This window comes from Papaver somniferum, chromosome 10 (genome assembly GCF_003573695.1).
Source record: "Papaver somniferum cultivar HN1 chromosome 10, ASM357369v1, whole genome shotgun sequence".
Taxonomy (NCBI): Eukaryota; Viridiplantae; Streptophyta; class Magnoliopsida; order Ranunculales; family Papaveraceae; genus Papaver; species Papaver somniferum.
In genome coordinates this window covers 87,638,488-87,651,275 of record NC_039367.1, presented here as the reverse complement: position 1 = coordinate 87,651,275, position 12,788 = coordinate 87,638,488, and the positions used below count along the sequence as shown (strand labels likewise).

The window sequence follows — 12,788 nt, the reverse complement described above, 5'->3', positions numbered from 1 at the left end:
TTTCCTTTTTCCATTTTGGTTCTACTGAATTCTAGGGTTAATGTTTTTTAGAGTTTGAAATTGATTTTTAGGGTTTGATCAACTTCAATAATCAATCATCCGTTACAGTGTTTATGGAGGAATAGGAATAGAAAAACGGATGAAGAAAAAATGAGAAGAACGGATGAAGAAAAAATGAGAAGAAGAGAAAAGAAATGGTTCCGACCGTAAAGGGTAATTGAGGAACTCTGCACGTTTTTAATGATTTTAAATAATGTTGGGAGCGACTGTAGGGAAATGTAATTCTGGACCTGGCGGTAAGAAAAAAAGAATTCTGGGCCTGCGCCTAAGTTCCCCTCTTATTTACCATTGCTGGCTCAACTGGTTGTGTGTAAAAGTGAAAAGAGGAAAAATTAATATTCCTTATTTGTAATTTTGTATACATGTTAAAACGATCAGGTTCAGAGTCCCGGAAATCAAATCCCTCGGTATCATTTGTGTACCAACAAAAAATTGCGTCCCAAGCATGTTATAATTTACTCTCTTTGTTTCTTAAAAAAATATATTTCATTTTATTTTATTTTAGCCTAAGAACATGCCAAACTGAAAAATTGAAAGTATCTCTTTTTGAAAGACAGAGATAATATTTTACTTCTGTAGTTGGAAGTTGGATCTTGTAAGAAATAAGTCTAAAAAAGCAATTTAGAAATAAAATAAAAGCTTCCAAACTACACATAAGATTTAAAATAAAATCTTAAAAGATTAGTGACGAAATACAACCCCCATAAATTTAAATACAACCCTTTTAAAATACTATACACTCCATTGACCGTAGGTGAACAAAACACACTTTTACCTTAGTATATGTTCTTGCTCACCAGCACTCTTATAACGGGTTGCTATATAACATAACTACATAGAAGGAAATCAAGCAGCAGATGGTTTGGCCAATCATGCGACAGATGCAAGTTAAATGGGAAATTTGTCAACAAAAATTTGGGACTAGACAATCCCGTCTTTTATTAGTCAAATAGTTTATCTTGACTCGGTGGATACCACATACCCTCGTCAAATTGTACCTAATGTATTTAATAAAATGGATGCTTCAAAGGGGAAAAAAAAACAGCACCCCTACAGATACAATCGCAGACACAAAAAGCAAATATGTTTCACTCAATTAATGGTGAAACAATAAATATTGATGATGATGATATCCTTAATAAGAAAAGAGGGAGAATCCATGGACACTCTTAAATGGACAAGGTCGGACAAGATTTGTGCCATTTTCTCCGTAAAATCCAAATGACAATGAATTTTAGTCTAATATTTTGATGATACATTGCTCTTATAAGACTCTACATTCCTACAAAAAATGATCCCAAATCGAGATGTATAAGACCACCATATACCCCATTGAATATCAGCCGTTCAAATTTAACAGTTGAAATTAAGATCGGTATATGGTGAGGTTTGCTATCTCGAATTGCACTCATTTTTGGTCGGAATGTAGTGTCTTACAATCAGAATATACCATCAAAATTGTTTGCGCCCAGAAATATTTTCAGGCACTAAACACAATGATTTTGGTGATGATGAGGAAACATGGCTAAAAACAAAACCAGAATAAAGAAATGAGACGCAAATTTTACGTGGTTCGACATGGTTTGCCTACTTCCACGGGTGAATTCCCGTTAGGGAGTGATGTGTTATTGATCTTAAGGTTAAAATGGATTTACAATGACTTTTTTCTGTATTAGCTTGCCTTTTTCCCTCCTCTTCCTTCTACCAGGGTGTCCCTATTTATACAGTTTTCGACCAAATTTCGAGATAGACTTAAATGGAATTAATATGCCCTACAATCAATTCTGCATGAAACTTCTTGCATGCATGCTGGAATCAATTCTGCATGAAATTGCCCTTCTGTTTTAAATCTGCACTTGATGGCTTTGCATGCCTCCTGGTATTAATCCGCATGAAACTGTCCTTGCATGCCTCCTTGTGTTAATTCGCATGAAACTGCTCATTCGTGATTCCTTGAATAAATTCTACATGATGGACCGACTGGCTGACATACATAATGGGCTGGCAGACTGGATTGACTGGCTGGATGACAGCACTACTGACAGTACGGGTAGAGACTGGCTGGCAGTGCGGTAGAGTACTTAGCTGGAAACTGCATGGAAGCACCATTGGTAACATGGATGGAAACTGCATGGCAGCACCATCGGCAACACGACATTGACATTGACTGATGGTTGACTTTGACCTTGACCGATTGTTGACTTTTACTATTGACCTTGACCATTGACCGGGCGTTGAATTTATGTAATACTAGGCAGGCTGGTGGGATGCCTCGATTGACTGGTTAGCGGGCATGGATGAGGGCCGAAAGATGATTCAATTACCAATTGGGCCCATTATGTGGCATTTTTACTTATGGTGCAAACAAAAATATTAGACTTGAATTCATAGTCGTTTGGGTTTTGCGGAGAATATGGCGCAAATCTTGTCATACCTTGTCCATCTAAGAGTGTCCATGGATCCTCCCTCATAAGAAAATACCCCATTAAATATCAACCTATCATATTAAATATCATCACCATCATCTTTAGTTTAACGGACTAACCAAATTACCATCACTATATCAAGTTATGAAATTCCCTTGTAAATTCATAGGGGTATTCAAACGAGATTTCTATGGACTTTCATAGTTTAGTGGCTCCCAGAGATTCTCTGAAAAATCTAGAGGTTTTTAGTGATTCTCTGAGAGTATTTTAGAGAGTGTTTTTGAATTGTGGAGACAAAAAAATGAGATTTGTAAAGAGTGTTTGTGATTTGTTGAGACAAAAATGTATAATATCTCTTGAAAATTTCAGTATGTCTTCCAATTTTTTTTATCCACATTAAAATGTTCATTAAAGTAGCATGAATACCTAATGAAAATGAAAAAGAAAAAAGAAAAAAAAAACTAAAGAAATATGTGTCCCTTTTTTCTTCTTTTTTAAATCATGTAGTTCAGACGTGGTTTTAAAGACATCACAAGATTACACGAAAGAAAGAAAAAAATGGAACCCCCACATTCCGTTAACAGGGTTGTCTCGGCTACGATGTTTACATTTTATTCCTTCTAAATTAATTACCACCTGGGATGGTCTTGTAGAGGCATTTGTTAGGAAATTCTATCCATACCATAAGACTGCTATTGTTCGACAGTCTATCCAAACCTTTAAGCATAAATTAGGTGAAAAACTTCATGATTATGTAGAAAAGGTTTAGCGAATTGTTATACCAATGTCCACATCACGGCTTTGAAAAAGCCCACATGGCTCAAATTTTATATGAGGGCCTTAATAGTGAAACCCGTATGCAGATAGAAATAATTAGTGGTGGACAATTTACCCATCAAGACCCAGATGAATGTTTTGACGAGTTCGTTGAGTTAGCTGAGAAAACTAGGAAATGAGATTCAATGATAGAACCAGAAATACCTAGAAATCCTATCCATAGGATCCATAGAGTTGATTATGGGTTAGATATTCTTAGGCGTCTAGAGGCCTTAGAAATGAATCAAGGATCACATCATACTAGATACGAAGAGAAAGCCCATGCTCTTTATAACAACTACAGGTTTAAAAATCGTCAGAGATTTGACCCATATTCAGATACTTATAACCTTGGTTGGAGAAACCACCCGAATTTCTCTTGGTCTAAGGGCCAGAGTCAAGGTCAATCTAGTAGTTCTCAGACTCTCCCGGGTTTTGGGTATACTAAGAAACATTTAAGGACATATCAGTATCAGAACCTGTCGGATAAAAAAATCATGAGCTTAGAAGAGTCTCTCACCATATTATCTCATAACAGTTCAGAGTTCAAGCAAACGGTTGAGAAAGGTTTACAGGAAAACTCTCAGGCTATTTTAGAGCTAAAAAATCATATTAGTATAACTGCAGAGTTTTTGAGCGAAAAAGAAAAGGGTGAGTCCCCTAATTAGCCAATACCTAATCCTAGAGGAATTCATTCGATAACAACCCTTAGGAGTGGTAAAACGGTAGACAATAAGGTAAACATGCCTAATAATTGACATACTGTAGATCTTCCTTCTAGCGCCAAAGATGAGCCCAGGAGGAGCCACTAGATGAAGAGACTGATAAAATTTCTAGTGATGCCAATATGGTTCCCGAAAGGTCTCATTTTGTGCCCAAAGCCCCATATCCACAGTTGTTAGCTCCAACAAAGAGAGAGTCGACTTTCAACGAAATACTGGAGATATTTAAGCAAGTAAACATTAACATCCCTTTAATAGAAGCAATTAGGCAAATTCCTGCTTATGCAAAGTTCCTTAAGGACCGTTGTACACGAAAGCGTAAGATTAATGTCCATAAGAAAGTCTTTTTAGTTGGTCAAGTAAGTTCAATCCTTCTGAACCAAACTGCCCCTAAGTATAATGACCCCGAATGCCCCACCATATCTTGTACGATTGGTAATCACATGGTTGATAAGGCATTACTTGACTTAGTAGCTAGTGTTAACTTACTTGCTTACCATATGTACACTCAGATAGGTCTTGGAGAGTTGAAACCGACAAAAATGACACTACAATTAGCTAATAGGTATGTCAAAGTACCTCGTGGTATCTGGTAGCTCAAGGAATGAGACCTAAAAACTACAACCTATGTTTTACCTACAAGTATACAGGGTCTTGATGAAGATAGAATGTAAATAGAGGTTTGTCCACAGGGACTTGGAGGATTTGCTAAAGTTTTCTAAATTTCTAAGGTTATCTGAGTTCAAAGGAAGGTACTAAGGCTTTTGATTCCACTACTTGACCCTAGGCTAAGGAAATTATGATGCAATGTATGTCTTGTTCTTTCCTGAAAGATTACAATGAGGATTCTACTAACTATCCTAGCCAAATTACCCCTAGCATCAGTTGTCTTTAATCAACACAACTAATCACAGGCATTTAGCTTCTCTAGCTAGTTTAGCTTAAGGCAGTCTCTCTAGTGGATTGAATTCTTGGACAAAGACCTAGCTCCACTCCTAGTATCAGCTGTCTTCTAACAGCACAGGTGATCACAAGCAGGTAGCCCAAATTGCTAAGCATTCATCCTAAGGCAATTCAGCTCAATAAAAGAACATACAAATACATTAACATTCCTAGCATATGATCAAGAGCTTCCTCTAAACCCTAGCAAGTGAATTAGAACATGGACATGCTTGTAATCATGATACTAACAGGTATAAACATGCTCCACATTACACAGCATACAATTCACATTCAACCTTTATGCATAAGAGAGATTCAACATGAATTGAAAATGAATTTCGAAATTAATATTGAACTGCAAATAGTGCTCACTGGCTAGCCCAGAGATGCCGAATTTTACAACCCCTAACACCCTTTTATAGTTACAACAAAAAAATTCCAAAATCCCCAAATCAGTGAAATTAGGGTTTTACAAAAAATCCTTACCTAATCTCTGAAAACGATTGATAGCTCTCACCCATGCTTCCTTGTCGTCTGCTGATGCTACCCATGCCTTCGATTTATCCTCTAACCTCACCTATTTCATCAACTCCTAACCTAGGGTTCCTGTGAGATGAAACGATTAGGAGGTGATGTAATAAGTGGCTAGAAAAGTAGGTCTTGGTTGTTAGAAGTGATGATGGCTCGAGTGGTGGTGGTTGAGTGATTTGGGGGGAGAAGATGGTGGTGATTGAGTGATTTGGGGGAGAAGATGGTGGTGATGGAGACAGCGTCGCTGTTGCAGAAGAGGGGAAGAAGGAGATGGCTCGATGGGTTTGGGCTAGGGTGTGTTTGTTTTGGGTATAGGGTTAGGTTGTTCGAGTGTGAGGCGGGTACAACAAATCTTGATGTCTTGCGAAGCTGAGCCGTGGGATAATATCTTCTGGGACGGATCTAACGGCGAAATGGAGACAGATCATGAGCGACCGTTGGATGCCTGATACAACGAAACTAACGGCTCAAGATGGAGTTAGGTGATGTAGTGTTGGTCAGGTGCATCGAAATCTGATGCATGATGACGCAGCGACCGTTGGATGATGGAATGGATCCAATCTTACGGTTAAGAAGGAAAACGGGTTTGGGTTTTGAATTCTGGGTTTAGGATATGGATTTGGGTTTAGGAATTGGATTTGGGGTTAGGTAATCTTGATCCCACTTCTTCTTTAAGAACAATTTCTTCCTTTTTAAGCCCATTTTTATCCTTGAGTCTTCCATAACACATTATTCACTTCTTTTCCGCTAGAGTTTCCACCGGCTTTCTCCCGTGTCTTTGCTCTTTTGGCTCCGCAACTCATCTAGTCTTTATTTGGTACCTAAAAATACAAAATTAAACAATATTAAGTAATTATCCTTGAGGAGAGTAAAATACAAAATTCATTACAAATGGGGGAATTATGGTATGCAAAATGGGATAAGTGCCAATAAAACGATGATAAATAATGCAATATTTGGCGCCTATCAGTATCATAGAGGATGTTCTGATTGAGGTTGATAAATTTATTTATCCAGTGGATGTTGATGTTCTATACACCCAACCTGTTCAGGATCCTAGTGCTCAAATACCGGTGATTTTAGGTCGCCCATTTTTAGCCACAGCTAATGTTGTCATCAAATGTAGGACCAGGATTATGAACATATCCTTTGGTAATATGACCATTGAACTAAATATCTTTAATGTTAATAGACAACCTTTTCATTAATTGGAGGAAGTGTATATGATTAGCACTTTCAGGATCTAATTCATGATAATTGGGAAGACACTTTATTTGGTGATTCCTTAGATGAATTTGATGAGAAAATTCTCTTAAGCCAGTTAAGTGACCAAACTTTTGAACTAGAAGAAGCTATCGATTACTTTAAAGACTCCATGGACCCTGAAATTCAAGCCATAGTGCTAGGTATTACATAGAATAATGATGACCCTAAGTTTGGGGGTAATGATCTTGAAGAAGCTTTTGAGTATTTTAAGGAGTCTGAGGATCCAGAAATTCAAGCAATAATTAGAGGTTTGTCCGAGAATACTGACCACCCTAAAGTTGTGGGTAGTGATGGTCAAGTATCCCCATTAAAAGTACCTAACTTGGGACTCGAGCCTAGTGTACCTGGGGTATTACTTGAGTCTCATCCGACTCCACAACTTGATCCTCCTGATACTTTCCAGGAGGAAATCCAGGAACTTGAAACCCATAGTTCAGAAGAATCTGTTTTTCAAGACACTCATATGAAGCCCAAGTGGGCACCACAGAAAAACCCAGTTGTCTTGCAGGAAACCTTGGATGAGGATGTGCTCTGTCTGTTCATTTTTCTGATTTGGTGCGGTTGTCTAATAATTGTGACAATTTTATTTGATTTTGTTGATCCACGGTTGTTTCGACTATTGATATATGATTTGAAAGGTAATAAGCCATTTTCTGGTATTTGACGTCTGGATGAAGACTTTAAAATTAAGCACTTCTTGGGAGGTAACCCATACTCATGCAACACGGTAATATCTTTCCTTAACTCATTTGTTTCAAATGGTAACAGTTTCTCCTTGTTCATGCTTTTAATTTCATCTTTAGAACATTGAGGACAATGTTAGATTTAAGTTTGAGGGTATATGAGAAACTTTTTAGTTGTATTAATAAACTCAAGAGCCTAGAAATTTATGCTTATTAAGGATGACCAATCTAAGTGGATGGAAGCATTTTGGTTGTAGGAGTTGAGGAACCAATCTGATTAGATGGAAACATCTAAAGAGTCTATTCATAAAAGCACAGAGCTACGGTGTTAGAAATAACATGGTAGTTTCACCATATCTCGTTGAGTCCTTTTCACTTCTGTTTTTATTTTGTTTTCATTAAAATATGTTTCTCTAAGTGATTAAGTGGGGCTCACCATTCAAGTTGTTACCATTGCTAGGGTGAAATAGAGTGATTGAGATTAAAAAAAATGTTGAAAAACAAAAGTTGAAAAAAAAGTTGAAAAATAAAAAAAAATTGAGACCAGGCCACCAGACCAACCATAATACATTTAATAAAGTCGACCACTGGTACCCTTGTATATGCCAGTTGTGTTGACCTAGAGTTAGGATTATCGACCACTGGTTCCCTTGTATATGCCAGTTAGGTTGATATTAGTCAGACTAGTATCTCAGTCCATTAGGATAGGTTCATTTTGGCAGTGGCCTTTAGACAGATATGGGAAACACCATTCACTTAGTAAACATCAAAAACCATCTATTTTTTTTCTCTATATCCATCTTCTTAATCTATCCATTTTATTTGTTTGACTCCGGATATTAATGTCCATAGTGCGACTATCTGAGTAGAGATCTGTCACTTATATATGAATTTTAGTATGCTTGAGTGTAAACTCGTGTACATCAATTAGAATTTCGCATCAGGGTACTTCCTCTTGTTGTCAATAAGTATGCCAACCAAGGAGATTCTTTAGTGCCTTCCAAGGTTCTGTGTAGGTAGCTATAGTCTGGAGTAAAGGTTTTGTGGGTATATCTCTGGTAAGCCCTCCCGAGACTATAACTCGTCCACTATGGCCACATAGGGGTTTATGTGTCTATTTTGTTCTTAATTATGTATATTGTTAGTGCTTGATTTTATGCTTATTTTGATATTTTATGTAATTGCAGGTGTTTTTGGAGAAATGGACTTTTACGGCGAAATCGACTCGAAAAGTTGATAAAGGTACCCTGGAGAACACCTACTATTCGGACTCTCACTTTGGATAAGGGGTACTTCAATTACTAAGGGGAACCTCACTGCTATATGCACCCACTGGTTAGGTGCACCCCATGGCAACTACTATCCGCACCCCATCTCTGTTAGGGGGAGTCACTACACCAAATCCAGGATTTTGTCACATGACATATCTGTTACTGATTTTAATTTGTAACACTTGTAGACCGTTGGAAAAACGATGTTATTAATAATTGTTGCAATATGTTTCATCGCTTTTCTGTGACAATTATTAATTAAAGTCACATCTTATAGACGTTACAAATTAAACAGTAACGACTGAACTAATTTTATGGTTGCGACACGTGTCTTACTGCAACAACTAATACAACAGTTTTAATTGTTACTTAATAATTACAACAATTATGTTGTAGACACGTGTCCCTTACTGGTACATATACAACAACAGCTATAAGTGTGAATAATTAGTTTGCAACGATTGGACGTAGGACATGTTTCACATTTGGTCACGGTTATAGTAACACATATACGAGTTACTAAGTTTACCCACAATTACTTAAAGGACACGTGTCTTTGTTGTGACGATTACTGTAACGTTAAAACTGTTAATTTAGTTTGTAACAAAACAGTGATGCTGACAGGTGTTTCTTTTTGTAACAATTTCTTTTCACAGTTAAACTGAGACAATAAAATAACAAATAAAAAAATATGGATAGCCCAGGTCACTATGGTGGACCTGGGCTTCCAGTTTAAAGGCCTGCAATACAATTAAAACTGAAACACAAGCCAGAAATACAATTAAAACTGACACACAGACCTGCACTTTCTTCTTTTTCATATACACTCGGATTCTCAATCTACAAATCATTCACATTATACTGTGATCCATGTATTCATTACAGAAACCCAAGTACAAAAATTTAACCGTAAATAATCTAAAGCCATCAACACTGGTGAGCTGCGAACAAATAAAACCAAGCTTAACTTCTCAATAATACCATATGATGAGCTTAGACAAAGTTACCAGTTCATGTAATTCCGGCGTTGGCATTCAATACGCAAGACCTGTCCAACAATAAAAATGAACAAGTCAATGATAGAAGTTCAAGTTTCATTGATCGAGAGAGGAGTAAAGAGAAAAACAGGTTAAAGAAAAAACTAAAATTGTTTATTGATTTCTCTTCATAAACTCCAAACTACAACTTAGCTATTTTTAAATCAAAACATAGACTATAGTGGGCATTCCACTTCACATGACTACTACTTCCTATAGTGTAAGTAAACAGACTCAACAGGAATACCTACAGTTCAGCACGTCCTATACAGGTTACTTAACGAGGACAAAGATGATATATGACCAGCTGCGGCCTTCCATGAAGCTACAGTCGGTAAAGGTTTATCAGGTGTACCATGTAACACTTGAGGAACTGTCGAACTGGGTGACAGGAACATGGACAAGAAGAAAAATAAGCAGCTGGGTATTTGCAGTAACAGGGGTCAAAAGGAAATTCAGATTGACAGGAGACATGAGTTGGCCGACTTATGACCCCAAAAGAAGCATACAGGGTTTTAAGGCATAATTTCCACAGGATACACCCAGGGAAAAGGAAGCAAGAAAAACTCAATAAACAGTATAAAGAAGAAATGAAGTTAAAGAAGCTCAGGTTCGGCTGAAAACACCATATATTGTACTCAGGGGGAATGTTAAACCAGGACAGACAAGTGATCCAGTAATTGGATTTTCTACTGCCACAGGCCTTCGTGATGCTGGCTTAACACCACCTATACTAGGAAAAAACATGGCTGCTCACATGCACAAGTGATTCTACTAGCATGGCCCCTCAGAAAAAACCTAAGGTTTGATTCTAATTTTTGTTATAATTTAGTTAGATAACTCAAAAGAATGTATACGTACCCTGCTGATATCAGTAAATTATTTAAATATATATTTGTTGCCCATGCATCATCATGTTCATATCCAAATTCAGTCACTAGAAGAGATCTATCCACCTGGACAGAATAACCAAATTCACATTGCAATTATTATGACAACCCCAAACTTTCTTTGCATATACTATAATATGAAACAAACTTATATTAAATAAAAACTAAGAAAAAATTGATGCGTAAGTTACTGATAAAATTATCTAAGCAACCAGTACTCACCCGATCAGTTTCGCTAACATGGCTTGTCTGTCCATTACAGAAGGCCTCGCCACCTGAAAAACCAATTGCCCACATAAATAGTTCATAAATACATAATAAACAAAACAAGACTGCAATAAGTAATCAGTAACATCCATACCGGAGATAAACCTAGACAGTAGTTCAATTGAAAACTGCAATCCCAACGAAGCCATTTAAAATCGACTGCAATTAGACCTGAAATAGCTACTACCAAGTTAAAAAAGATCATTCAACATTAGGGAATTACGATTTACTAATAACAAAATTAGGGAACTAGGATTTCTCCGTAAACAAAAGACCATTCAAAATTAAGGAAGTAAATCATTCAAAATTAGGGAACTAGGGTTCCTGTGCATAAATGAGCTTACCAAATTCATATATGTATTAGGAATAAAAGAATTATACCTTATCCAAACTGTTAGATTGAAGCAGTTGATTTTGATTTCCTGTTTTTCCTCGATTGAACTTCTGAATCATCACTTCAAACCCTAACTATCAATTTTATTTTTAATCGCCATCATCTATTCTTAGAACCCTAAATTTCCTCCTCTGATCTCACTTCTTTCTCCAATTTTAGCTCAACACATCGATTTATAATGCTCAAATCACCAAACCCAATCTATAATTTCTTCTTGTTTATCACTGAATTGAAACTTCGATAAAATTCAAAACCCTAACTTTTCAAATTAAACTCCCCATCTCTACGTCTTCTCGAAGCCTGTTTCCTCTATCAGCATCACCTACACGAACTAATTCCTAATCTCGATTATAAGGGTGAGAAATTGGAAGAAAAATCAAAAGAAAGAGTAAAGCGTCTGGAAGATGAGGAATCGAGGCTGCGAGCAAAATCTTTACTCTTGTCTTTAACCCTAAACTCAAAAACGAAAAACGCTAACCCCAATATATAGATCTGAGATTGTATACAAAAAAAAAATAATCTGAGATTACTTTGTGAAAGTGAAAGAGAAACACAAAGAGATAGTTGAGATGATATGAAATAACTATCCGTCTCTTCAATTTCCTGTGTTCAATCGAACGCAAATGAAGGTGGAGGCGTTATAAGTTAGGTTTTTTCAGCGCGGAAGGGAAAAGGTGGAGGCGTTTAGAGAGAAAAGAGATGAGCGAAAGGGAAGAGAAGAGTGAGAGAAAATTTTCGTATTTATATAAATAATTGTGGAAGTTGATTAGATAGTCATAAGGATTCTTGAAAATCTTTGGACGTAATGATTTGATTTAAGAAATTCATACGGATCAAACAAATGTGTTTTCTTTGTGCTTTCTCTTTGTGCTTTCGGATTGAATTTCAACTAGTCACATAGGTCATGAAGTAATTTCGACTAATTATACAGATCATGAAGTACCTTTATTTCACAATGGTAGACTCAGTTTAGTAGGATACCTCATCGAAATCGATAAATATGAAGCTCATTGTCGATTTGAAGTTCAAATATGGTATAACGACATACAAACTATGAACCAAGAAGCTCCGGGTGGGTTCTGACTTCACAATTATGAGGATACATCCTCAAAATCGACAAATATGAAGTTTCGTGTTGATTCAAACTTCAAATGTGGTATAATGACATACAAACTATGAACGAAGAAGACTCTGGGATGTTTCTAACTAAAAACTTAGCATGATACATCATTGAAATCAATAAATATGAAGCACATTGTCGATTCGAACATCAAATTGGATATAACGACTTACAAACTATGAACCAAAAAGCTCTGAGAGGGTTCTGACTTCAAACTTAGCATGATACGTCATCAAAATCGCTAAATATGAAGCTCGATATCAATTTGAACTTAAAATTCAGTATAATGTCATACAATCTATGAACCACGAAGCTCTGAGAGGGTTTTAACTTCAAACTTAGCATGATACATCATCAAAATCG

General features: G+C 36.6%; 1 protein-coding gene across 1 annotated transcript; it reads right to left on the bottom strand.

Annotated features, from left to right (window-relative positions):
* Positions 1 to 9,522: 9,522 nt before the first annotated feature.
* Positions 9,523 to 11,674, bottom strand: LOC113317126 (phosphatase IMPL1, chloroplastic-like). The gene is made up of 5 exons (XM_026565258.1): positions 11,293 to 11,674; positions 11,006 to 11,082; positions 10,867 to 10,919; positions 10,616 to 10,710; positions 9,523 to 9,765 (listed from the first exon to the last, which is right to left on the bottom strand). The coding sequence occupies exons 2-5, from the start codon at positions 11,058 to 11,060 to the stop codon at positions 9,729 to 9,731; spliced, it is 240 nt and encodes a 79-aa protein (XP_026421043.1). The 5' UTR covers positions 11,061 to 11,082; positions 11,293 to 11,674; the 3' UTR covers positions 9,523 to 9,728.
* Between the last annotated feature and the right edge of the window lie 1,114 nt (positions 11,675 to 12,788).

Bases quoted from the DNA above. Each gene is read 5' to 3' on its own strand.
- LOC113317126 (XM_026565258.1), bottom strand. From the start codon at position 11,060: ATGGCTTCGTTGGGATTGCAGTTTTCAATTGAACTACTGTCTAGGTTT. The intron at 10,920-11,005 runs GTATGGATGTTA...TTGGTTTTTCAG, and splicing joins ACTGTCTAGGTTTATCTCCG to GTGGCGAGGCCTTCTGTAAT. The intron at 9,766-10,615 runs GTACGTATACAT...ATTGTTGGACAG, and splicing joins AATTTACTGATATCAGCAGG to GTCTTGCGTATTGAATGCCA.